This window comes from Harmonia axyridis, chromosome 3 (assembly GCF_914767665.1).
Source record: "Harmonia axyridis chromosome 3, icHarAxyr1.1, whole genome shotgun sequence".
In the NCBI taxonomy this organism is placed as follows: domain Eukaryota; kingdom Metazoa; phylum Arthropoda; class Insecta; order Coleoptera; family Coccinellidae; genus Harmonia; species Harmonia axyridis.
Genome location: NC_059503.1, coordinates 25,773,046 through 25,798,020, shown reverse-complemented (window position 1 = coordinate 25,798,020; position 24,975 = coordinate 25,773,046). Strand labels below are relative to the sequence as shown.

The 24,975-nt window shown below is 33.8% G+C and overlaps 1 protein-coding gene across 2 annotated transcripts in view; it reads left to right on the top strand.

Annotated features, from left to right (window-relative positions):
- LOC123675058 (aryl hydrocarbon receptor) overlaps positions 1-24,975 on the top strand; it is a 149,563-nt gene that overhangs the window by 54,747 nt on the left and 69,841 nt on the right. For both annotated transcript variants that reach the window (XM_045610297.1, XM_045610298.1), the window contains exon 2: positions 14,745-14,935. In XM_045610297.1, the coding sequence (XP_045466253.1) occupies positions 14,745-14,935 (191 nt within the window). The remainder of the gene's footprint in view (positions 1-14,744; positions 14,936-24,975) is intronic.

The following is a 24,975-nucleotide window of genomic DNA, read 5'->3' as shown; positions in this document are numbered from 1 at the left end:
AACGTTTTGTGCAAACTCTTACAAAAAAGTACTATAATGACTTTAACATTATGATTGACCCGTTTGACAATATAGTATCTAAATCAGATAATGTAATAGATCATCTATAGTAGAAAACAGCAACGAATCTAATGTTTAGTTAAATTTTAATAAAGGCATACATTTTTTTGTCAGAAAATTTTCTGTCAAATATCCTTCGGGCATTGACAAATATCTCACAATTTTTAACTCCGTATCTTGGTAACAGCCTCCCAAAACTTCTCTATCCGTTTCAGCTTTTACCATAATGAGTCATTGTCAGGTGTTTTAATTTTTTGTTGGCACACGTCCGGTTTTCGAGAAATTTTTTTTTCAAACGAACAATATTGAAACTTCGCGCCAAAGCAATTAGAATTTTTTTTTAACTATGTAGTAAAACTTTATCGTCCAAGGATGCAAATATGTTCCTAAGTTCTAAAATAAAAAAATTAAAAATATTTTTGTCTATGAATTTTCCGCAGATTTTACTTCAATATAAAGATACAGAACATCAAAAATATGCCAAGTAGTATGTACTAATATATTTCTGTAGTTATTTCAAACAATGCAAATGAAAATTCCATAAGTGGTGGGGATTTTGTACTCGACTTTTCTTCTTCCAATATTTAAATACTTACAATAGGACAATGGCATAACCTTCATTACATCACATTCTTATTGCCCGATTATATGTCATCAAAAGATGAAAATTATTTCTAGGAAGGATTTCCCCCACCCTATGGGTGTGCTCTACTGCATTGCTGACAATATGTCATTACCATATGTATGTCCAATCATGGTAATGCGTTATAATTATATCAATTACTATGGGTAAAGTGGGTATAGTTTCATATAGAAATAACATCGAAATAAGCAACATCCATTGTTCGTGGCAATTTCTATACTCAGTATGTATAAACGGAATTATGAAGAACTCTGCAAATTTCGCATAAGGCCTTATTTTCAATGTGTTTATGAATAGTATTGGTAAACATAACTGAGATTCGGATGAATTTGTTATTGTTATCAATGATATGTGTAATTAAGTTCGAAATTCGTATTGATTTATTCGATATTCAAACTCAACAGTTTGCAAGTTATGAAATTAAGGTCGTCATCGATGTAATAATAGTGTAATCATTTGTATACTGATTCTCCTAGGGCTTTGTGAGACCTCTCAGAAACTTACCAGGTAGTGAGAATAAATGTTCCAAAACTAAACCCCTTGAGTTAATCCAATCAAGGAAACAAATTTCAAGATCTGAATAATCTACTTGAATGAAAACCCAAGAAAATCTACAAAATATTTGCAAAAAATATAAGAAAACTTATAAGAAAAAGAAACATTTAGAAGCACTACAAAGGACTTGAAGAAAATCACACATAAATTGACAAATACTTCGTGGGTCGTTTTTGAATGAGCTTTCTTTCTGTACGAGTATTATACATTATTTTCTCTAATTCACTGAATTTTTATTGGAATAAATGGAATATTTTCTTAATTATTGTTTAGTGATTGAATTGAAAAATGTGTGTTGGAAGAACAATTTTTCGTATCACAAATTTGACAGACAAAAGATAAATCCGTAGTAGGAGAGTTACGAGTAGCAACATTTATAATAATATGATATAACCATGAAATCTGTGCGAATCTGCGATATTATCGAACGATTTTGTTATACAAGATCTGACAGAATGAGCCTTTTAGCCGTAGAATTAGAGAAATGATATTTTTGACCTGCACTTAATTTGATCCAGAAAGGCAACATTTATCAGTTCCTTGAAGCTGATGGCCTTTTAACAACTAACCCCTTGATTTTTAAGAATTCATTAACACTTCTGAAGACTGCAAGGAAGACAGATTTCAGTAGAATTAAAATTATCGGGATCTTCAAAAGCCTGTAACGATCTAACACCTATTAAGCCCATTATTTTCATAGTTACCTGATGGTTTTCACCTGGCATAGTAGATGGGTAGTCATGGATCATGTTAGGTTAGTTTTTCAAACTATGGAATGATTTGAGTTCACAGTGTACTCAGTATTATATTACGGTTAACGTTATTACACTTTTGTCCAAGGAATTTGTTTGTATTTATGTTTGAAGCAGTTAGCCTGCTGTGTCTGATGATGTCAGCATCATCATGAAACTCAAGTCAAGCGCCACGAAATATTGAGTGGACAAAAATTTAAATTTTTCAACCTTTTCAGTTCAATTACCCAGTCTACAGTTAGCTGTAGAACCTTCAAAGTACATCTTCTACAGCGAAAACATAATAATTTGTAATTTTTAGTGTCGAAAATTCCACCAATACACAAGACATTACTTTAAACAATTGTACTAATTAAAGGTTTATATTTGATGTGTCTTAGTAATTTTGTTGATGAACATATCGAAATTTGCTTATTTTCGTTTCTTAATTTTTGTGAAATTGAATATATGTATTGTGATTGAGACGTCGGTAAGTATTTTTGGCTTCGGTAATAAATATATACGATATAAGTATCGTAAAGCTTCATTACAATATAAGATGGAAAGTTGATAAACTTTTTCTAGTGGTGAGTAATATGCTTCTTACAACTCTTGTTATGTAATACAGGTACTATCACGAAACGAATGTACTATAATAAAAAACTAAAACAAAAACAAAAATTGCATCCAAAACTATTCAGTAGTTCTTTAATTTTAATTTATTTTTGAAAATTACTGATTATATGAAATCTTAACTTTGATTTACGTACGAAAAACAATACGAGATTAGATAAGGAGTGGTGAAAAAAATGATGTGTAGTACCACTTCACTCTACCGCTCTAGTGCTGTAAAGTATCTACCTCATAATAGGCAAAATCTTTACTGCCGCCTTTGATCAAGCAACCGTTAAACAATACCTTCCGTCTTGACAACACATACTTTAAATTAAAAGAGCTGGATCATGGAAAAACTATACTCAATCAACTGATCTACTCGTTGATTGTAGTTTGAATTCATTGTGGGTCCAAAAATGATCTGAAATTGAACACAGGAATGATTTGAACAATATAATATACATAATTTATATTTTGTTAACAATATAATAGCAGCTTGAGTCCTGAGGGTGTTGAACCTGTATTTTTCTCTCTTATGGTTTATCTGCGATAACTTTTTAGAGCAAAGTTAACTTTTTATTAGTTTCGAATCTGACATTAAGGTTCTTGCAAATTTTCACGAGCAATTCACAATCGCAGATTGTGATTACTTATACTCTGAACATTTTGAGCTCATTTCAAATTCTATCATCGTATATCATCAACCAATTTCGATATGAATTTATTGTGGAAGAGTCTTAGCATTTCTCTATATAAACAGCAGCGTATTGGTGTTGATTTTATGGGCTCAATCTCTATCTATCTCTCTTATGGTTCATCCCCGGCATTATTTCAAGAAAAATCCTTTTTAGGGCTATTGCACTTGCCCAAGAACAGGACGAATAAATTTCCTCCAGGTCCATTAAAGATTCACCTAAAATTTATAGCCCGACGAACTACTCCCAAAACAATTAGAGATGTCACGGTTGGGAGTAAGTGATGTATCAGAGCAAGATTAGCATATTGAGTGGCGCAGTCGGCCAAGGCAGCTCGTTAATAGTCTGGGTGATGTCTTTATCCACAAGCTACTGAACCGGTAGCTATCGGAAACATCGAATACCTTTCGCCTCCGATGTTGTCCGTAAAGCTGGATATCTAAGTACAGGCTGTCCCCGATCTGTTCCATGCAACAATGCTATTTTACAGCATGGGACCCGGACAGGCTGAAACTGTGCTCTGTGGACCAGGGAAAGGGAGGTTTCTTATGAGCAAATCAGTTCGCCTATAGATCCCCATTGTATATGTTTGAGTTTTTCGAAAATTACTATAATACTTGCAAAGTCAATCTTCTTCACAGCAATGAATCAAGTTAAAAACTTGTTAACATTTTTTTGCGAAATTTCACATTCAGATTTTTGCCGCAATATACAGATTGTGACGTTAAAATTGCCTAATTCGGCAAAAATTGCTGAGATGAAACTCTGAAATAACTTTCTAGAGGTGGTTTGGCTTTTTTGCAACAAAACTCCTACAAAGGTTCTCCTTCTTTACAAAGGTTGACCCTTTCACCCTCTATAGAATTAAAATTAGACAATTCAACTCAAATAACTGAGGTTTCGCCTATTCCTTGAGTTTTTACTATAAATGAAATGAAATCTTTTCAGTAGATGGTTTTCAGCTTTTAAAATACCAGATCTCAACAGGAAACTACAGTGCTCTAATTCCCTTTCACCGAGTTTGATGTTATTGCGTCAGAAACTAATAGTACAGTTACATACGCAGATATATTCTCAATTTCAACAAGATTTATACGATGTATGTACTATTCCAGTTCTAGAGGTTATTCTTGCAAGTGGTATTTCAATCCTGAGGGTGGTTGTTCTTCGTTATATATAAATCCCGGGGAGGTTTCTCCTAGTAATATAACAATCCCAAGGGAGGTGCGAGAATCCCAAGAAAATATATTATATTTTTCGGCAACCGTCCGGGAAGTGCTCACTTCCCGGACGCTTTTTCTCTGAGAAAGTAGCATTTCCCGGCCTAGTCCGGAAAGTACGTACTTCCCGGACTAGTCCGGAAAAGAATCATAGAATCATAGAATCTATAGCAACCGAGATAACTGCTGACAGTTCATATGAAATTAGTTGTCAAAAATTTGCATGTTTTTTGATCGCAATCGCAATAAAATATGGAAAGCAGCAGCGATAGTGTTATTTTACATAGTTGCCGAAAAAATATTCTACGCAACACGCCCGAAAATGGTTTTTTTGGACTCACAGACTTTCAGGACTCGCTTACGCTCGTCCTGGAATTTTGTCTATTCGTCCAAAAAAACCATATTTTCCGGACTTGTTACGTAAATTACTATTAATCAAATTATGAACCACAAATTCAGCTAGTAATGACTCATATCTAACAAAATCCACGTATTTTTGCTGAAGTCTAAATAATTATTGCCAGAAAAATTTCTCAGGCCCTACCTCTAGATATGCGTTCCTTTAGCCCTTCTTCATCGGCCACCAATCACTTACGACGAATCGACCAATTATCGCGACTTGGTCTTCAACATTCCATAAAAACATAAACTAACATGATACCTTCATTACAGCCATTTATCACTTTTTTTTTTTTTTTTGAGGAAACGAAAAAGCTCACAAATATCACCGCCAGTGTCATACCATATTTTTTTTCGTTAGAGTGATGATACATTTGTTATTGTTTGAAATATGGTTGAAAAGCACTTTTTGATGAGAAAAAATACTGTACAAGTACAAGAAAAATAATTGCTCTTTATTCAGACCCCATCTCCCAGCGAAAGAAATTTGGCATTAATGAAGTGATTGCCAACCTTCGAAAGCAAAGACGTATCTTTCTTCAGAAGACAAGGATCTTCTCAGCAATCATCCTCAAATGTGTCAATGGATTTTCAATATAAGTCTCTGCAATACTACTTGATTTCCAGCCACCAAGTGTTTTATAACCCTAATATCGGCCAGCAAAGAAGTTGATAAGTACCAGAAATGATGTAAATACTAAATATAGACGGTCCGAAACGTTGGCAAAATCTTAGTTGATTATTCATTTATTCGGTCCAAATTCCTGTGATAAATTGCTCAGTTATACACATCCAGTATAGTCAAAAACACTGATTACCTCAGATTATACGATTCATCTTCCTACTCCGGCTCGGGACTTTACGGGCTCATATTATCGTTAGAAAACGCCATGGTGTCTGAAAATCTTGCACTTTTGAGTGGATATTAATATACTAAATAATGCAAGAAATTCATTAACATCGTTGTTGAATATTAGCGGTGGTTATAATAATAATGTAAATGTTAATATGGTAACTACCGTTTTTGACAGATTGAAAGAATTGAAACCTCGGGGATGTTCTTTCTCTCAGTGTTTATAGTAACTCTCTCGACTTAGAATGCTAAAAATACTTTATTCCTTTGTTGATCCTATTTCTTTCTTGTAAGAAAAATACCCTCACTTATGGAATCATTATTGACTTCATAAATACCTAAATGATATCCTGAGCAAGAGCTCAGATAAACAAATTTCAAATTGATCGGAAAACCTCCAGTAATTGAGTGGAAGTCTCTATACTCGAAGTTGAATGGTCTTCAAACAATATATCCATCTACCTATTTTAATGTAAATAGTATTATTATTACGTCTCGACTCCACACGCAACTTCGTTGAAGTTGAAGGAACAATTACCGTTCATTATCATACGGTAAAGGGTGAATGTCATGTGACTTGGAGGATTTTCGGAATCCTCTTGCAATTATGAATTCCATCCTGAGTCAATGTGAATCCATGGATGGTTATTGAAATCTCATGTTTCTATTAGAAATTTTAATATGAAATTCCCGATGAAAATAAAAAGAAAGAAACTAAACACTAAGTAGTATTTAGTTTATTTACACACGAACATTAATTATTTTTAATTTATGCTTACTCTTCTCTATACTGGGTTAGAACTATTCAGAGGGATACTACAGTGGTATCGAAAACTGTTAGAAATACAGGGTGGCTTAAATTAAAAAAAAGTTATTTAGGAATGAGTGTGTTAGTGTAAACACATCCAAAATATCTCCAATGGTTCCCGAGTTTAAATTTGCGTAGCTAGACTCGATATTTTTGTAGAATGTTAGTTGTAGGATGAAGCCAGAATTGTCAAATTACCATGACAAGTCAATACTAAATGGTTTTTAAACAAAGAACGAATTGAAAGATTTAGTCACACATGTTCATATAGAGAGTGTACCAACATAACAAAAAAGTCAATATTGACTTGTACAGAGTGGGCAAATAAGCGAGGTAAGCGGCTATATCTCAGGATCCACTCATCGTTGAGACTTAATAATGAAGTGTACAAGAAAACACACTGGAAATTGTGTAGAAATTCATACCTCTACCGCTAGGGCGCGTAATAGCTATCGTGGAGTAGAAAAATGCATTTTACTCGAAAATGTTTTATATCAACTTGAAAAAAAATATCATCACTGTCATCCTTAGAAAATTATGTGTCTTTTAAAATTATCTTTTTCGATTTTACGACATCAAATAAGGGTAGGGGAAAGGGAGAAATTTGACTTATTCAAATGTCTGTAACTTCAGTTTGTCTCAACATGTTTGAGCAAATTAGATCTTGTTTGAGAGATAACATCTTGTTGATTAAGGAACACATATACTCATCATGAATTTGTTTTAGCTGCTCTCAACAGGGGGGCGCTAAGTCAGAAGTTCATTGTTTTGTTCATTTTACTCCGAAATTTCAAATGTAATGATAGGATTTTTTCAACAGAAACAGAAGTTCCATCAAATTTGAATGACAAAACCTGAAGGGCGCAAAGCGATAGTTTCAGGCGTTCTGGAGTTATGGCCGAAAAAAGATATTCTTCAACTGATGCACTGCGAAAAACCAAATTGTGTCTTTAGGTGCTGACAGAAACAGAAATCCCATCAAATTTTTTTGAAAATATCAAAAGGTCGCAAAGCGATAGCTTCAGTCGTTCTGGAGTTATGGCCGAAAGAAGACACAATTTAGTTTTTCAGTGCATCAGTTGAAGAACATCTTTTTTCGGCCATAGCTCCAGAACGCCTGAAACTATCACTTTGCGACCCTTTGGTTTTTTCATACAAAATTGAAGGGATATCTCTGTTTCGATCAGAAATAAAAGACACAATTTGGTTTTTCGCAGTGCATTAGTTGAAGAATATTTTCTTTCGGCCATAACTTCAGAACTCCTGAAACTATCGCTTTGCGACCGGCAGGTTTTTTCAGGCAAATTTGATGGAATTTCTTATTCTGTTAAGGAAATCCTATCATTACATTTGGAATTTCGGAGTAAAATGAACAAAACAATGAACTTCTGAATTAGCGCCCCCTATCGAAAGCAGCAAAAACAAATTTATCATTAGTTTATTTTGTCGTCAATCAACAAGATATTTTCTTTCAAACGAGATCTAATTTGCTCAAAAATTTTGACCCAAACTGAAGTTACAGGCATTTCAATCAGTCAGATTTCTCCCTTTCACCTACCCTTATTTGATGTCGTAAAATCGAAAGTGACAATTCAAAAAGATAGAGAATTTTCCAAGGATTACAGTGATGATATTTTTTCTTCAACTTCATATGAACATTTTCGAGTAAAATTCATTTTTCTATTCGACGATAGCTATTACGCCCCCTAGTGGCAGAGGTATGAACTTCAAAACAATTTCCAGTGTGTTTCCTTGTATACTTTAGTGGTAAATTTTTTTACCGTAAGTCTCTAAGATGAGTGGATTCTGAGATATAGCCGCTTACCTCGCTTATTTGCCCACCCTGTACAAAACGCCATTCATAGAAAAAAGAAGTGAATCACCCTGTACTTTGAATTACTCTACTGTTATGCAGCACACATTTTCGCATCTATCCCATAATAAAGTTCAAAGATGCTGATGAGGAAAATGATGGCAATATTCCTTGTTCGTAATCTACATGTATCAGCTTTCTTCAAGACGTATCACAATTATTAGTAGGTTTGTACTATTCCGAGATAATTATATGTTCCGCCATCAATTATAATACAATTATGACGTTCTCGAACTCAGAATGGACTTTTTATAAGTTTTCCTCAAGTTATAGCTCATAATTCTAGTAAAAAAGATTCAAGAATGATGAACTCGAAAGTAACAATTTTTTCGGTTTCTCGATCATTAACTAATCATGTTGAAGATAGCGAATATAATATAATTTCGATCCATTAGATATAAGTATTTCAAATACGATATTAGTGACCGTATGTATGTGTAATACATATAATGATTCTAAATTATATTTCTGATGTGTTTTTACGTCGCTGCATATTTATGAGTCCAATTGAATTGGATCTATTAATTGGAAATTAAAGTATATACCTACACAGTTTATTTATAAACATGGAAAGAATGTTTGTGAAATGATCTTCATAATAATTCCACCAAACCTTTCGCCGAAATTTTGTATCACTTTGCTTGATGATGTTGTGTTTCATGATTATAGGTGATAATATTATCTTGACACAGTTCATTCTCCAAGAAAACTCAATAATAATAATAGTTTTTATTGGTCAACAGTCTATCATTCCCAGGTATCACAGGACAATTCTCAAATTGAATTGATGATTGAAAAAAATATGTGCACAATTTTTCACCGAAGTTCCCCAGTTGTACGGAAAATTTGATTCATTAATATTGATGAATAAAAATCAATTTAATTGCCAGTTGTATTCAATCATACTTCATCTTTCATTTTGCTACAGTATTTGAATTCAGGACTATTTGGTATGAATCTTCGGAAAATTACAAACATCAGACTATCACATAGATCATTCACACACAAATATAAATTATATGAATGATACCAAGTTTGAACCTTGAGGAACACCAGATGATGCTAGGCAACTTTCAGTCTGCTGCTTAAATAGTATGATTTTATGCAGTACCATCAATGCATTATCACTCTCTATATCAGAAAAAGCAGTAGAGTGGGATTTAAATATATGTTCCTTTGTCGAAGCAAATGAACCTATGTCCAGCTCTAGCATTTCTCAAGAAATTGACATTCCGAACCTCACAGTTAGACATATTTTGACAAAACATTGTTATGAATCCTATAACTTGAAAACTTACCCAGAAATTCTCCCAGAGGATTGTATTAGGCGATTGGAATTTTGTGAGATTATGAGAGAAAAAATTATAGAAAATAATAAATTCACACAGAATATTTTTTTCACCAATGAATTCTCACACAATTTTCTCCCTATGGTCACCACAATCCTTTAGTAGACAGATATTGGTATTGCGAAAATATTTAACTGGCGTATCATATATCTATACTATAGGTATGGCATTGGATATCTACTGTATTAAGTGCATCCTTTAGCATGAAGACCTGAAACTCCTTCAAAACTACTTATGATCCAACTCGGATAACCATACTGAATCCCGAGAATTTCATTAATGCCGATAGCATACCTTATTTCTGGAAAAAGTGATACATATTTGTTTCGACTAAATTTCATCGACATCGAAAAAGAATTGTTTGAGTTGAAGCTGTAGCAAGAATTTGAGGGCACAGATCGTCAGATATACCATGAAACCTATTCAGAATGCATTTTGCTTGTGAACATTTTGAAAATTATTGAGGATTATAATGTTCTCATACTTAAAGTGAACACAAAGCTTCAATCTCACCCATCAAATTTAATTCAGTTTCTTTTAAGCTTTTCAATTTCTTTATCATTAATTATTTTTTATATTTCATTTTTTTTTTCATTGAAATTTGGAGTTCCAGTTATGGTGCAAAAATTTGAAATGCTAATTATTTGTTGATCATTATAAATCAAATTGATTTCCAAAGAACAAAATCAACTGGTTCAATCGATCTTCAAAAATTCACAATTTTTCTCGATTCGAAAAAATCAATTATATTCCCCTATCACAAATATTTGTTTTTACCGAACTGGTGCATTAATTCGTCATGCCTTGTTGATTTTAATAAGACCGTCGAACGTTAAATCAGCTATTATAAATTGCCGCGTCATATATATTATTGTAATATGAAATACGATCTCAATCGATTACATTTTAAATATTCATGTGCTACGTGTTGGTCAGCTTGATTTATTGTGATCGGTGGTATCCGAAAGATAGTACCGATTATAATAAATTAGTCATTAATGTATTTTCTCACAATTCCAGGACTAGTCTTCGGGATCAAACTGTGAAATTATTACCCACTGTTTCTCGTTCAGTAAGGTTTGCCTGAGCGTCCATCGATAGGAACCAATTTGAATCTGCTTAATTAACGAGTATGTTATTCGGATCAATGACAAAGGGGATCGGGTAGGAGCCAAAGAAACAAAAGGAGTCGGTATGCCAAGGTTCGCATCACCGTTACTTCGTATTTACGATACCTTGTCTCATTTTGGTTTATTATTTTCAATGATTTATTAATCTTGGAAGATGAAAACTCTCTTGAAATTATCACGATTCATTTTTATTGGATGAGATTCAAAAAAAGAAGAAAAAACTTCAAGAATTTTATTCATCAATAGTTTATTAATATTCCACAAAATCTTATTTTAACCGGAATTTTATCATTAATATGATCACGAAATTCTTTACCTTTAGAGCTTAAATCCCTCTCATTTAATCATAGTTGAAAATTTAAGACATAATAAAGAGTTTTCCAATAAGAGGTTTTATTTCGAAAAGTCCGCTATTCGAGTGAAAAGTATGCCATTATTAGGCCAATTGAAAAGTCCCAGGTCTGATGCACCTTGCGGTGCTAGTATTAAATCCATATTTTTAGTTACTACTAAGATGTCTAAAAATATGGTGAATGCACTCGTCAAATTTTGAATGGAATGACATTCGACCAAATTGAAAATATTAGTTTTAGTTCGTGGCGGCGCCGCAATGTCATACTTGTCATTTCCGTTGATTTTGATTGGATACATTAATTAAAACCCGATACTGACCAATCAAAAGCGATATGTAATCGAGTATGATCGTGCAAAGTCGTGAAACAAAACACGAAACGTTTGCTGAAATGAATTCAAATATTTGTAATAGAGAGAGAGAGAGAGAGAGTTAATTTGTTGATAGCGCTACCTACAATTGACATAACGAAGCTTATCTAATATTCTCAAAATTGGCAAAACAAAAGCTAATCAGTTCATACACCTGGTTTTTAGACATCTTAGTTACTACCAACCTTCAAACGATACCTGTCAAAATTTGACAGCAGTCCGACCATTAGTTTGTGAGATTTTGCGTTGTGAGTGTAGCTATTTTTCTCATTTGAAAAAAGATGGAAAAAAAGAAATTCGTGTGCTGATAAAATATTGATTTTTGAAGGAAAAAAATACATCTTGGATCGATGGAGAGTTTTCGTGGTCTGCACCAAGAAAATCAATTATCATTGATTGGTATACTAAGTTTAAACGTGGTGGAATGAGCACCGAAGAGGGCAAACGCAGTGGACGCCCAAAAGAGGCTGTCGCCGACGAAAAAATCAAAAGAGTTCCCAAAATAATTTTGAATGACCGTAAAGTTCAGTTGATCGAGATAGCAGACATTGTGAAGATATCATCTGAACGTGTACATAATATCATTCACGAATATTTGTCCACGAGAAAGCTGTGTGCAAAATAGGTGCCGCACGAGCTCACAATCGATCCAAAGCAACAACGTGTTAATGATTCTGAGCAGTGTTTGAAGCTGTTTGAGTGCAATAAACTTGAATTTTTGCGTCGAAAGGTGACAATGGATGAAACTTGGCTCCATCATTTCACTCCGGAGTCCAATCGACAGTCAGCCGAGTGAACAGCCCACGATGAACCGAATCTAAATCGAATAAAAACCCAACAGTCAGTTGGCAAGATTATTGGAGAACAAAAAATTGTAGTGAAAGTTATAAAAGCCCAACAGGGTGTAAAAGCTGCTCCCTCTAAGAAATAGTATGGAATGGCATCAGTATTCTGGGATGCGCAAGGTATAATATTCATTGATTACCTCCAAAAGAGCCAGCGATTATTTTATAGCGTTATTGGATCGTTTACACTGTTTACAGGATGAAATCGTTAAAAAACGGCCCCATTTGAAGACAAAAAAGGTGCTGTTTCATCAAGACAATGCGCCGTGTCACAAATCAATGAAAACAATGGCAATATTGCATGAATTGGGCTTCGAATTGCTTCTGTATCCACCGTATTCACCAGATCTGGCCTCCAGCGACTTTTTCCTGTTCTCAGACCTCAAAGGAGAGCTCGCTGGAAAGAAATTTAGCGCCAATGAAGAAGTAATCTTCGAAACTGAGGCATATTTTGAAGCGAAAGATAAATCGTACTACAAAAATGGTATCGAAAAGTTGAAAGATCGCTATAATCGCTGTATCGCCTTCGAAGGCAACTATGTTGAATAATAAAATCGAATTTTCCGAAAAAATTGTGTTCAACTATGGTAGACCGGGGACTTCTCAATTGGCCTGTTACTTAGACCGAAACGATACACGCTTCAACAACGCATTGAAGTTGTTAAAATTCATTACAAAATGGTGACAAATTTTTAGTCAGAGTTAAAACTAAAGCACTTTTGGATCGTCGTGAAGCACCTTCTGGACCGGCAATAGTGGTGGAAAATTTTGAGCTGTTGAGATAAGTTTGTAAACTAAAGAATCAAAACCGTGTGTGTCGCTCAAAAAAAAACTGAGAATATTGCTAATGTAGCCTGTAGTCTTGACGCACGTTCCTAGACCTAGAAATGCATCAAAATCTACCAAGAAATGCAAAAAAATCTACGTTGATAAGAGAATGATTGTTGAAAAGACTCTCCATCCTCAACGTGTCACTGTTTGGTGCGGTTTTTGGGTTGGACGAATCTTAATTATACTGGTGCAACTGTTACGGTGAAATGATTGCTCTACCGAGCTATGATTAATGATTTTTTATGGACGGGATTGGAGGATATTGATGTGGATGATGTTTCTGTTCAACAAGACGTCGATATATATTCTTTTGAGAAAGAGCAATACGAATTATTAATTTCAAACGATAAAGCATGTGTCGATGAATCTCAGTATGAGCAGAGGAAATGTGAACGTTGCATCATACATTTCATGATACATTATAATAAGAAAGAACAGATAGAAAAATATACTCGTTTTTTTTAAATCAAAATGAAACCTCATATTGGAAAACCCTTAATTTTTGTTATGTTATTTTGGTTCCCACTTTTTTCAACTGTTCCTGTTCATTTTTGAGGGGTAGAATCCGAAATAAATTTCTGATTTTGATCTATTTTTTGAGATATGCTAGATTTAGAATTTTCTTATTTTCGACTTGTGTACCTTTATCTTACGTTAGAACTATTACTAGAACCATTTAAAAACATGGATTTGAGTATTTATTAAAGAAATTACTCACCTTAGTCACTTATCACTTGAAAATTTCCTATTATATGACTCTAGCATGAAGTATACTAGGGTAGTTTCGCTGAAGGCTCCTACAGTAGTCGGTCATGTGGATATCTCATCGTCCTTGATATCGATCTTTCATAGTTTTAATGTCCTAGTGGAAACTTTCCCCCTGTTTTGCACTAAAATTACCCAAGTTTTCTAGGTAGTTGTGGAGGTGGTGAACTTTCATGTTCATGATACAACCGAAAATTTTGAAAGTGATTTGTATGTTTCCACTAATTCTATACGTTGTTCTCTATTGATGATCCCCAAGAAAATTTGGTACAACTCTACAAATGAACACCAAGCGTTTGATTCAGTATCGTTAATTGATGTGAATTGTGCTTCTTCAACACGTTGCATCATTTAAATATATCAGCAGGATTTATTTCTTGAAAATATTTTATTATTTCGATCGTTTGACTGCCGTTTCGGAAAAAAAATCATTTCGGCCAAAATTGAAAAAATGTCACACTTTTTCTTACTCCTAATAGTGAACCAATATGCTGCTTTTTTATAATAATTGATCGTTTTAACGATAAAATTCCTGCATATATCTCACTGTTTTTTAACACGATTCGTTAGAAAAAGGCATAAGAGATCTCGATATTCTAAAAATAAAAATCGATTCATTATATACTTCAACTTTGTTTTTTTTTTTCAGTTTGAAACCAGCACCAAAGGACGGAGTAACCAAGAGCAATCCAAGCAAAAGACACCGAGAAAGGTTGAACGCCGAATTAGACAACTTGGCCAGTCTACTGCCTTTCGAACAGAACATCCTCTCAAAACTGGACCGGCTTTCTATTCTTCGTCTTTCAGTCAGTTATTTACGCACCAAAAGTTATTTCCAAGGTAACACTTTTATCTATGTTTTTATTACATTGATCAAATAATAGTCTGAACTGAAATAAGAATCTGTTCAGTTGTTATAATATTATCAGTTATAGCTCTATGGACATTTTTTGAATGCCATCGATAATATCAGAATTCGGGAGATTCGATGCTTGAAGATTGTAAAAAAATCTAGCTGATCCTATGCATATCGATTGGATCATTTCCATGCAACTTCTTTAGAATAATAACCATAATAAAATGAACTTCAAAGTTCGCAATTTCCAATTTATTTATCTATAAAGAAATTCTTAATCTGGGAGAATGTTCCCTGAAATGACATACTTCTCTACATAATTTTGCAGTATTGCTTCATTTGCTCTGTTTTTTACAAGAAAATAAATCGAATAAACACACTATACAAACTGGTTCGAAATGAACGCATTAGAAAGGAAAATAATTTAATGTAATGCAATGTATATGGTTCATCTGTCAATTTATATCCTAGGGTGGTCAAAATTGGCATAGACTGGGGATTTATCTGAAATTTAATTGCGTAAGTTGTAAATGAATGTCTTCAAGGTTGAAGACAAATATTTTCAATCCAAATGAGCCGAACGATGACAAATCATGCATTGAATCTATTTTCTTCGAATTGCTAGGCTAGCAATAAAGCCAACGTAGTAAATGTAAGACATCGTCTTCATCAATATTTTCTACATTATCTGCATTGCCTTCAATTCTAAGAAAGATACTTCCTTGTCTTCTATAGATTGTCTTTCTTCTCATTATTGTTTAGACGTTCAGAATCGAATTCTGGTTGATTTTTCTTTGTTTTGATTTTCAACTGGGATTTTTTGTACCGTTTCACTCTAACGTATTCCCATGAACATTTTCTGGTGCCACGCCAGTTCTCACTTTAGGTGAAAAAGATAATCAAGACAAATTTCTAGGTTGAATGGTCTGAATCCTAATTTAGCAAACCCTTTCTATTTTGGATAGTTGCTGCTTTGCTTTATCATGATTCATCAAAACTTTTACTCACTTGGTGGTGAGTTCCAAGAAGGTATAACTCGCATGTTCATCAAGTGAAAAGAGAGCTTCATTTTCTCGTATAGAATTGAACGGAAAGTTCTGGTCCCCAGGCTCAACAAAACGCCAAACTGCCAGGAATTGCTTTGTCAAATAGTTCGTCTTTTCTGTCCGATTGAAGCTTATATTCTTGAAGGTTTCTGAACTAAAAACTTTCGTCCATGTGAATTTTCTCCCCCATAGTCGAATCTTTTTGCTATGCTTGAGGCTTATTGAATACTTGTTTCTAGCTGCAGAAGTGGATTCTGCTGGATTTTAGGACGCATTTCCTTATTTCAGGTGCACTCAGGATGTTGATGTTAATTCATCTAACGAGATATGCACTAACAAAAATATTCAGGATGAAATATCGCACTCCATCCATGTTGTGCTTTTCCAAGACTTGATGGGCACGAAACTCAGGATCCCATAAGACCACCAAGGTCGCCGAAGTCTAATCTAATGTCAGAAGCATATTTCAATTTTTCTCTCGGTAGAGTATTTTAAACGGCATTCAGCCCATTTATTGGAATAATTGATTCATATCATTATCGCATAATCAGGTTTGGACGAAGGAAATGTAACATGGTAACACACTTGGTCACGGGTAGAGTATGGCAGGTGAGCACCTAAATCGTGCACACGCAAGACCGACATTAATATAAGCTCTATTCTTCGATGGTGTTATGTTGCTCTATCCAAATAGTTTTGATTCATTTATCACGTAATATAATTCGACCTTTAATAGTGTCGAAGAGTTTCGTTTTTATGGCCAGTGGTTAGGATCCAATTCATTTTGATGTCTTTCGATTTTCCTTGTGAATTGTTGCTGTTTTAGTTTTCATTATCGAAGCGTTCTGTAACAACTATGAATTGGGTTTTCTTTTAGTCTTAGGCAATGAGTCAATCACCACAATATATTTCATTCTTGTGAATTTTTCGGACTATGCGGTTTGTGGAAAAATGTCAATGAATTTTCATTCAACTGATTGATTTGTCCTCTTCAACAAATCAGATATATCAAAATGAAGAATAAGTGTTTGCTCAGGTACATTTACTCAGTTTCAAACATTGTTATTAATAATATTTTGAATAAAATGAATTAATACAGCAATAAGCAATGTTATCTGAAACACCAATCTATCGCTTTTAAGTGTGGCTTATAGACATATGTATTATAATTTTCTATTCTCTGTCTATGATATAATCTCACCTCGTTTCGCTTCAAAATTTTGTTGTTTTAAGAAGCTACTGGCGTTTCGGTTGATTTTTGCAAAAAGTTTTTAATTGTTTTCAACATAAACGCAGAACACAGAATGAAAGGTCATGAGAAGGTTTACTTAATCGTTAAGTCATGGGCAAAAACCAAGACGCCTAACATGTCACTCAATATGTCTTTGACAATCTTCTCGTTAGTACCAAACTTCAAAATATAATAATATAATAAGAGAGTTTATTCTGAATATTACATGAATTTGATACAAATTACTAAAAGAAATAATAATAGATAAATAAACTCTATGATACTGTAGAGTTAAGTTTAAAATATTAACTGTGCACAGCAATCAACATAACAAATACATTATTTAAGTTAGCCATTTTTGCTCGTCAAAATTCAAGAATATAGAAGTTAAAAGTCCTCACATTTGTTGTTTTTCGAAAAATGGATAAAAACAAATTTTGCGTATGGATAAAGCTCCTTGTCACAAATCAAGGAAAACCATGGTCAAATTAAACGAAGATATTTGGCTCTAAGGCTAAGGCGAATAAAATGCTTGCTAAAAAAAATCTATACTAGCATACTCATCAATACCAATACTAAGATTCACTTTATCGGGAATCATTCAAAGAAGCAATTACATATTTGCAAATTTTTTGCGTTTTAAAAATAACATAATTCATGTCCAAAATAACAATCTTCTCGCATGATCATTCACGAATCAAATTTTCCGATATAATCATTATAGACTTGCCTGTGGTTTCTATCAATTGAAGCTTTTCATATACTCAATTAGTTAACACGAAAATTATTACTGTTGTCTTATGTATTTCGCAGTTTATAATTGATTGATCAGTAGCTTCAATTATCAATGATGACGTTAATAATTATCTTCATCGATAATCAGATGGATTCATGCAGAATTAATCACAGAGCATGTATACTCCAATAATTTATAATATGTTTTTCTCTAATTCTGTGGTTATTCCGTTCATTCTTCCACATCTTGTAGAACAAAATCGTGCGAGAATATATCAGAAACGCACAGTTTTCATGGTTATATTTTATTATTCTATGTTGGCAGTCTGAACTTTCCGCTACGGCTTTATCTGTCAATTCATCAAATTGCCTTAAAGAAACCAGTTCTGCCAACCAACATTTTTCAATGCAAAAATCACTAAATTATATTTATGGAAATATTTCATTAATTTCAATGAAAATGCAATGAATTAGAGGAAATAATGTATAATACTCGTACAGAAGGCTCATTCTACCACTCGTTCATTCCAAAACTCGCCACTTCGTGGCTCGTTTTTGAATTTTGAACTCGTGGAAGAATATCAATGCCTTCTGCACTTGTATTATAAATATTATAACTAGTACGCCCATAGATCTACCTTGTAGGTAGATCAATATATCCTGTAGATCTACCTAATAGGTAGATCAATGTTGTCCATAGATCTACCTTGTAGGTAGATCAATGTTGCCCACAGATCTACCTTGTAGGTAGATCAATGTTGTCCATAGATCTACCTTGTAGGTAGATCATCATAGCCCATAGATCTACCTTTTAGGTTGATCAATATAGCCCATAGATCCATATTTTAATTCATTCATAAATACTTCCATATCTCCTGTAAAATCGATATCGCACTGTATAAAAAATATTCATCGCACGTATATCTTCGCAAATTATGCAAGAGAAAACAAATCTAAAGCTCTTATTCCAATTTCCAGATTTCATAAGGTCTCGATTTTCCAGAAATGTATAATTGGCGCTTGAAAATTGTACACCCTGTATATAATCGTCAATCCCCACCTTCAAGAATTATGCAATTGAATGATAACCTATAGAGCTAACATGACAACTATAAGAAAAGTTTTCAGTTCTCCAGAGACATTTCGGAAATTGTACACTCTGTATAAACGTTATTCATCGCACGTATATCTTCGCAAATTATGTGAGAGAAATCTAACTTGAAATTTCAATTTTCAGATTTCATAAGTTTTCAATTTTACAGAAAAGCATAATTGGCGCTCGAAAATTGTACACCCTGTATAATATGGTCAATTTATCGAAAAACCTCCAATAGGCAACTTGAAAAAAAACAATGTATAATCGTTATTCTTATATGTACTTTGAAAATCGGAAAAACATAATTATATGTGTATACTACGAAATCATTCACACAATAGACTAAACAAAAAATTGATCCATTTCAATAATCCGAAGCATTCACCGCCAAATAATATAAAAATTAATAACTGGCGAAAAATTAAGAAAAAAAAAATTATCACCTGCTGCAAGATTTGAACTCGCATCTCAAAAGAGACCTCATATTGTACGACCGCATCCCTAACGACCCGGCCACGATGCCTTTGCATAATTATGTGCATTTGTGCTCCTTATAGGAATAATGTGAAAATAACTGGTGACAGAGATTCTATAAATTGATGAATTTTCATGAATTTCGTTTGAAAAATCGTTAAATATAAGGGAAATCGAATTAAAATATCTCCACCTACCAGTTTTTCTCGCCTCAAATGCTGATATCTTTCCAAAATGATATATTTACCTTAACAATTCACATGAAACGGAATGCTTCAAGATTTGACCAATTTCCATGAAAATATCAACAAAACGCAAAAATACCATCATAAAAGGGCGGTACATACAGGTGTAGTCTATTATTTCCTCAAATTTCTCGTTAAAAACTTTTCAAATAACCAAATGACTCCTGTAGAGGCTTCTGGCAAACCAAGCTTTCCACTGACACAAAACGATTTCGCTTGAAAATATCATAAAATATACATGGAAAAAGGGATATAAATCGCATCTGATTCATCTTTTCTTGCATATTTCCTCTCGATTCGTCCAAATTTCAACATTTCCATTAAAATATCATCTGACGTTTCCCATTTTCATTCTGTATTTCGACGATTTCATGAATGAGCACAGAATTGGTTAAAACGTCAGAATATTTTGAATAGATTATTAGATTGATCCTTTATTTTATTATACAGTTATTCATATTTCAAATAGTTCTATTCATCAAGAGCCCTCTAATGGACACAGTAAAAATAATATAAAACCTAAATATTCTAGAAACGTCAATTGCCGCGGACGTTGCTAGGCCCGTTGCTACCCAAGGACATCGTAGTATTTTCCTATTGGTCGTTCACGTCGACGTGAATCTGGAAATTCGTCGGGAAATTTCCCAAACTTTATCCGTTCATTCCCAGGTAATCCCGAAAAATCGGGAAACGGGAATATCCGCGGGAGTTAATTCGACATTTTCTCTTTCTTCCCGTACTTTTAGTTTTTCTCGTATCTCTCCCAGAGCCGAGAACACTCGACCGCAAAATCGGTCCAAAATCGTTCGATTTTCGGTGGGAGGAGCGCTTACGAGTTTAATATAGTATAGACTATTAAATACCCTCAAGTCAAAATATCAATTTTGAAACAATCATCGCATTTAGTTATTTATTATTCAGTAATTTTAAATTTAAGTTATTCATTTCATGAAATTGACACTGTGCATGTTTTGATAGATGAAAGAGAAACATTGTTGATTTCACAAACGTCAGATTATTCCATCTGAAATACTCCATGAGGTCAATTAAAAAATACACTGCAAATTTTGTACCTAATTTTTCTTTCGCTTTCTCAACTCGTTGAAAAATCTAATATATTGGTATCTAGCTATAATGAATAAGGAGAAAAGACATATTTGTACTAAATATATTTCGTCAAAATTATATAGTGTTGATCTTTGCAAAAAATTTGGTTTTAGTGATACTTATCAGTGAATTGTCTTCTCTCAAATCGCTGGCGAAAACTAGAATGAGTCAAGATATATCTTTTGACTGATAAAGGTTACCTCGAAATGGTAATTTGAGGTTCAGGAAAAAACTAGACCGGAATATCAGGGGAATGAGGTGGTTGTACGATGATATGTATTAGATTTTTTTTTGACAAATAATCTGACATTTTCATCGATTCGATACACTAGATTCTATTCGCAATGAAAAATTCAACGCAGATTCTTCGTTACATATTTTTATGCATTGTAAAAAAAGTTGACGGTTACAGATAATGTCAAACACTGCAGGCGGTTATTTCATTCCTCGTAATCTCGATACCTACTTCTACTTACTTGATAGATTTTTATCATAGAATATAATATTCCAGTTTTTAGTTTCATTATTCAATGACGAAGAAAATTGTTATTCAACTATAGGATATTTTTTATTCCAAAAAATAATCCACGAACCTTTCAGGGAGATATCGAGAAAATGTCTAGAAATATTCCAAAGCCATATCATTCTACAAAAAATCCAAGATATATCACAAAATGGTAAACAAGAAACATACATTGTAAGCCCGAAGTTTGCATATTAAAACCCGAGAATCTGAATAACGATTTGTATACCTGCTCCTATGCAAAATGATGTTATTAGCATTGGTAAACACATGTTCACTAATTGCACCTTTCTGGATCAACCAAATTTGTGGAAATGATCTGATGGGTAGTCTCGCGATCTCTTAGTCGTCTCCATACCAAATTCGTCTGTCTTGTACGTATTATGCAGTACAAAACGAAAAAATAGGCAATGGTGGAAAATGAGAAAATTATCAACTCACAAGGTAATGTAAGGCCGTAATTTAGTCGTTCAAATAACACGTAGAAAGGAGAGAGGCTGAAAATAATTAGGGTTGTCTCTGTGGAGATAAATGAGCGGTGTGTAATCAAGGGCTGCCCGTTGAGAGACAGCTGCCGTACCGCCGTTCTGTGTCTGTTCCGTCAGTTTGCCGGTTAGCTGGCCAGACCCGAGCACCACGGTTCGATAGGTGTTGTCCCTCCAGTTTGCTCGCCGATTTTTTATAGCGTGCCTCCTGCCTTTGATAAGTCTGAATTCCTGATCCTAATTAGACCGTCACTCGTCGTATTTGGCAATCTAGTTAACTTTACAAAACAAAAACATTGCGAATTTAAATCTTTTTTTTCCTCTCTCACGAATATATCAACTCATAGTTAAATCAAATTCAATATTATGCCTTATAATAAATACTATGATACACTACATGTTAATCAATATTTTGACAATATTGAATGAAACCAAAGCGATTTTTTCCATTTCAGTAAATTCATCAATACATACTCATACATACAAGCATGTTATTTGGTATTTACACAAAAAATTTTGGTTTTTCAAATTATATTTGTAAGGATATTCGTAGGAAGTATCCTTGTTTCAAATTTTGAAGTCTCCTGTAAGAATCTTTCTTTCTTTCCTTATTGATCCCTTCGACATTACAAAGAATGTATGGAACAAGTCATATATAATGAAGTACAAAATAATGAGCTATTTCTAAGAGAAAATTAACACAAACATATAATACAATTTCTATGAAATATTACCGAATGCACACTAGTTCTCAGAGTAGCCAACACTAGGAAATTTAACACTAATAAAAGAAAGCTTTTTCTAAACGGTCGGAATATGTTCATGAGACTGGAGCCAGTTTCGAGCTCCATATGAAGGCGACTTTCTTATGAAACGGTCTTAACCAAGGGAAGCCTTTTCGGATGGATTATGAAACTGGCCCTTAGTAAATTTTCCCACGACCTTTCATTCTGTATTTTGTGTCTACGCTGAAGGAAGAAAATCAACAAAATATAGTGAATGCTGGTCCACTTTCCTTTCCTTAAGTAAAAAATTTAATATTGCAATAATCAATCGAAATGCTGTAATAACGTAAAAACAAAATTACATGATGTAGGGTTATGTTATAGACATAGAATAGAATATTATAATACATATATCTTTGGGTTACACTTGAAAGTGACGTCATTAACTCTAATTGATGTTTCAGATAACATAGCTGATTGGTGGCTTCCATACTTTTATTTCATTCAAAATTTCACTAAGCATAATGTTGAAATTAAAACAAAATATTTTTCCAATGCTTTAATCAGTTTTTGAACTATTATACTATTTTGATACTATTGCGTAGGCCCGTCTGTGATGTATTTAAGTAAATACTTATCTTCTTGAATTTAATATTTCTGAGGTCATATCTATCATTTGATTGAGGATCCATTGACATTTCTCGACAAATCGCATATCCCAAAAATATCGTAACTGTAAGAGCAGCTCTGAAAAATTGTCTTTCAACAGGAGCTGCAGATGCTGACGTTGAAAAAAATCCTTGGCCATTTTGGCCAAGTTTGGAAAGATATTTTTGAAATTACCAAAATCTGCCAATAGATTTCATAGAAATGTAAGAAAACCACTAATAAAGTCACACTGGCGAATGCTTCAGTCTCTCGGCGCTCGAAGAATCCCCTTATTTAGTCTAAGCGCGCACGAGATTGCAGAATTAGGCCCGGTGCACACATCCGACTTTTGCAGTTACGACACCCGTTGCGGTGTCGTACCTATTCAATGCACACTACATACGACACCGTCGTGGTTGCGGAGCCGGATCAATTCACTTCAATGAAGAGCTCAATATCCAATTCCCTCTCTGCCATTGTGCGAACTCACGACAAACGTCGTATGTGTGCGCAGGCCAATTTGGAATAGAGTACTGAGAGATCGCATGTACGACTGCGGCACAGTTGCGGCCTAGAGGGACATGCTACCAAAAAACGACCGTATGCTGGCAATTACGACGTCGCAACTGCACGGCCGGTAGTGTGCATGCTCCCATTTGATTCTTTGTACCACAGGCCGCAAGTACGACACAGCAACGGTGTCGTAACTGCAAAAATCGGATGTGTGCACCGGGCCTTATATGTGCCGTGCGACGCGTGCATATCAAGCTCAAGTAATATCAAGTAGCTTGATATCAAGTCAAGCAAAAATATCTTAAATCAAGTCAAGCTGAAGTATGTAATTCTTCACGAGCTTGATGTTCAAATCAAGTAGTTGGTTGAAGCTACTTGGCTTGATGAATCCCTAGAGGTAATTGTTAAGTAAACCATTCCATACCCTCTCATTGTTTATTTTGTATTTATGTTGAAATTCGTAGTAATATATATATATAAAAATAACATAATTTAAATATAATATAAAGGTGTGATAAAAATTGTTTCTCCTCTTCTCACTTTTTCGAAAATTGAAAACAATAAAAATAGACAATACAGCAAAACAGACATAAATAGGCTCCATTACAATCTGTGATATTAGGCAGAACATCTCTACGTATTTTATTGCTTCGAGATTGTGAACAATTTGGAGGCAAACGTCATCATGAAACAGGAGCTTTTGCGTGTTTGTTCGTCAAGACACTGACCTCGCCAATAGCTAGACTTATAGGAGACGGAAAACACATAACACATATATTATCTTCTGTCAAGAAATCCCAGAGAATTATTCTTTTGACAGCTTGCTGCAGAGAAGAGTTCTAGATTTTTTTTGTCGATGGGTTGACACAACAGTTTCATATACTTACATAAAGTTTTTTTATTGAATGAAAATGCCAAACAAAGAATATGTCTTAAATTTTGTATCTCGAATTGTGCCGAAGCTATATAATTTCAGAACCAATTCATCAAAAAGACCAGATTTATGGATGGGAAACTTTACGTATTCTGCAACATGCAAAAAAATCTCTAATCAAAAAGTCTTATCGATTAATCACCATCGTATTCTTCGAATTTAGATCCATTCCACTCTTTTTCATTTTCAGTCTACAGAAAAAATGACATACAATTCCAGGTGATTTCTGTTCATAAACAGTTTTTTTAATTAGATTATACGG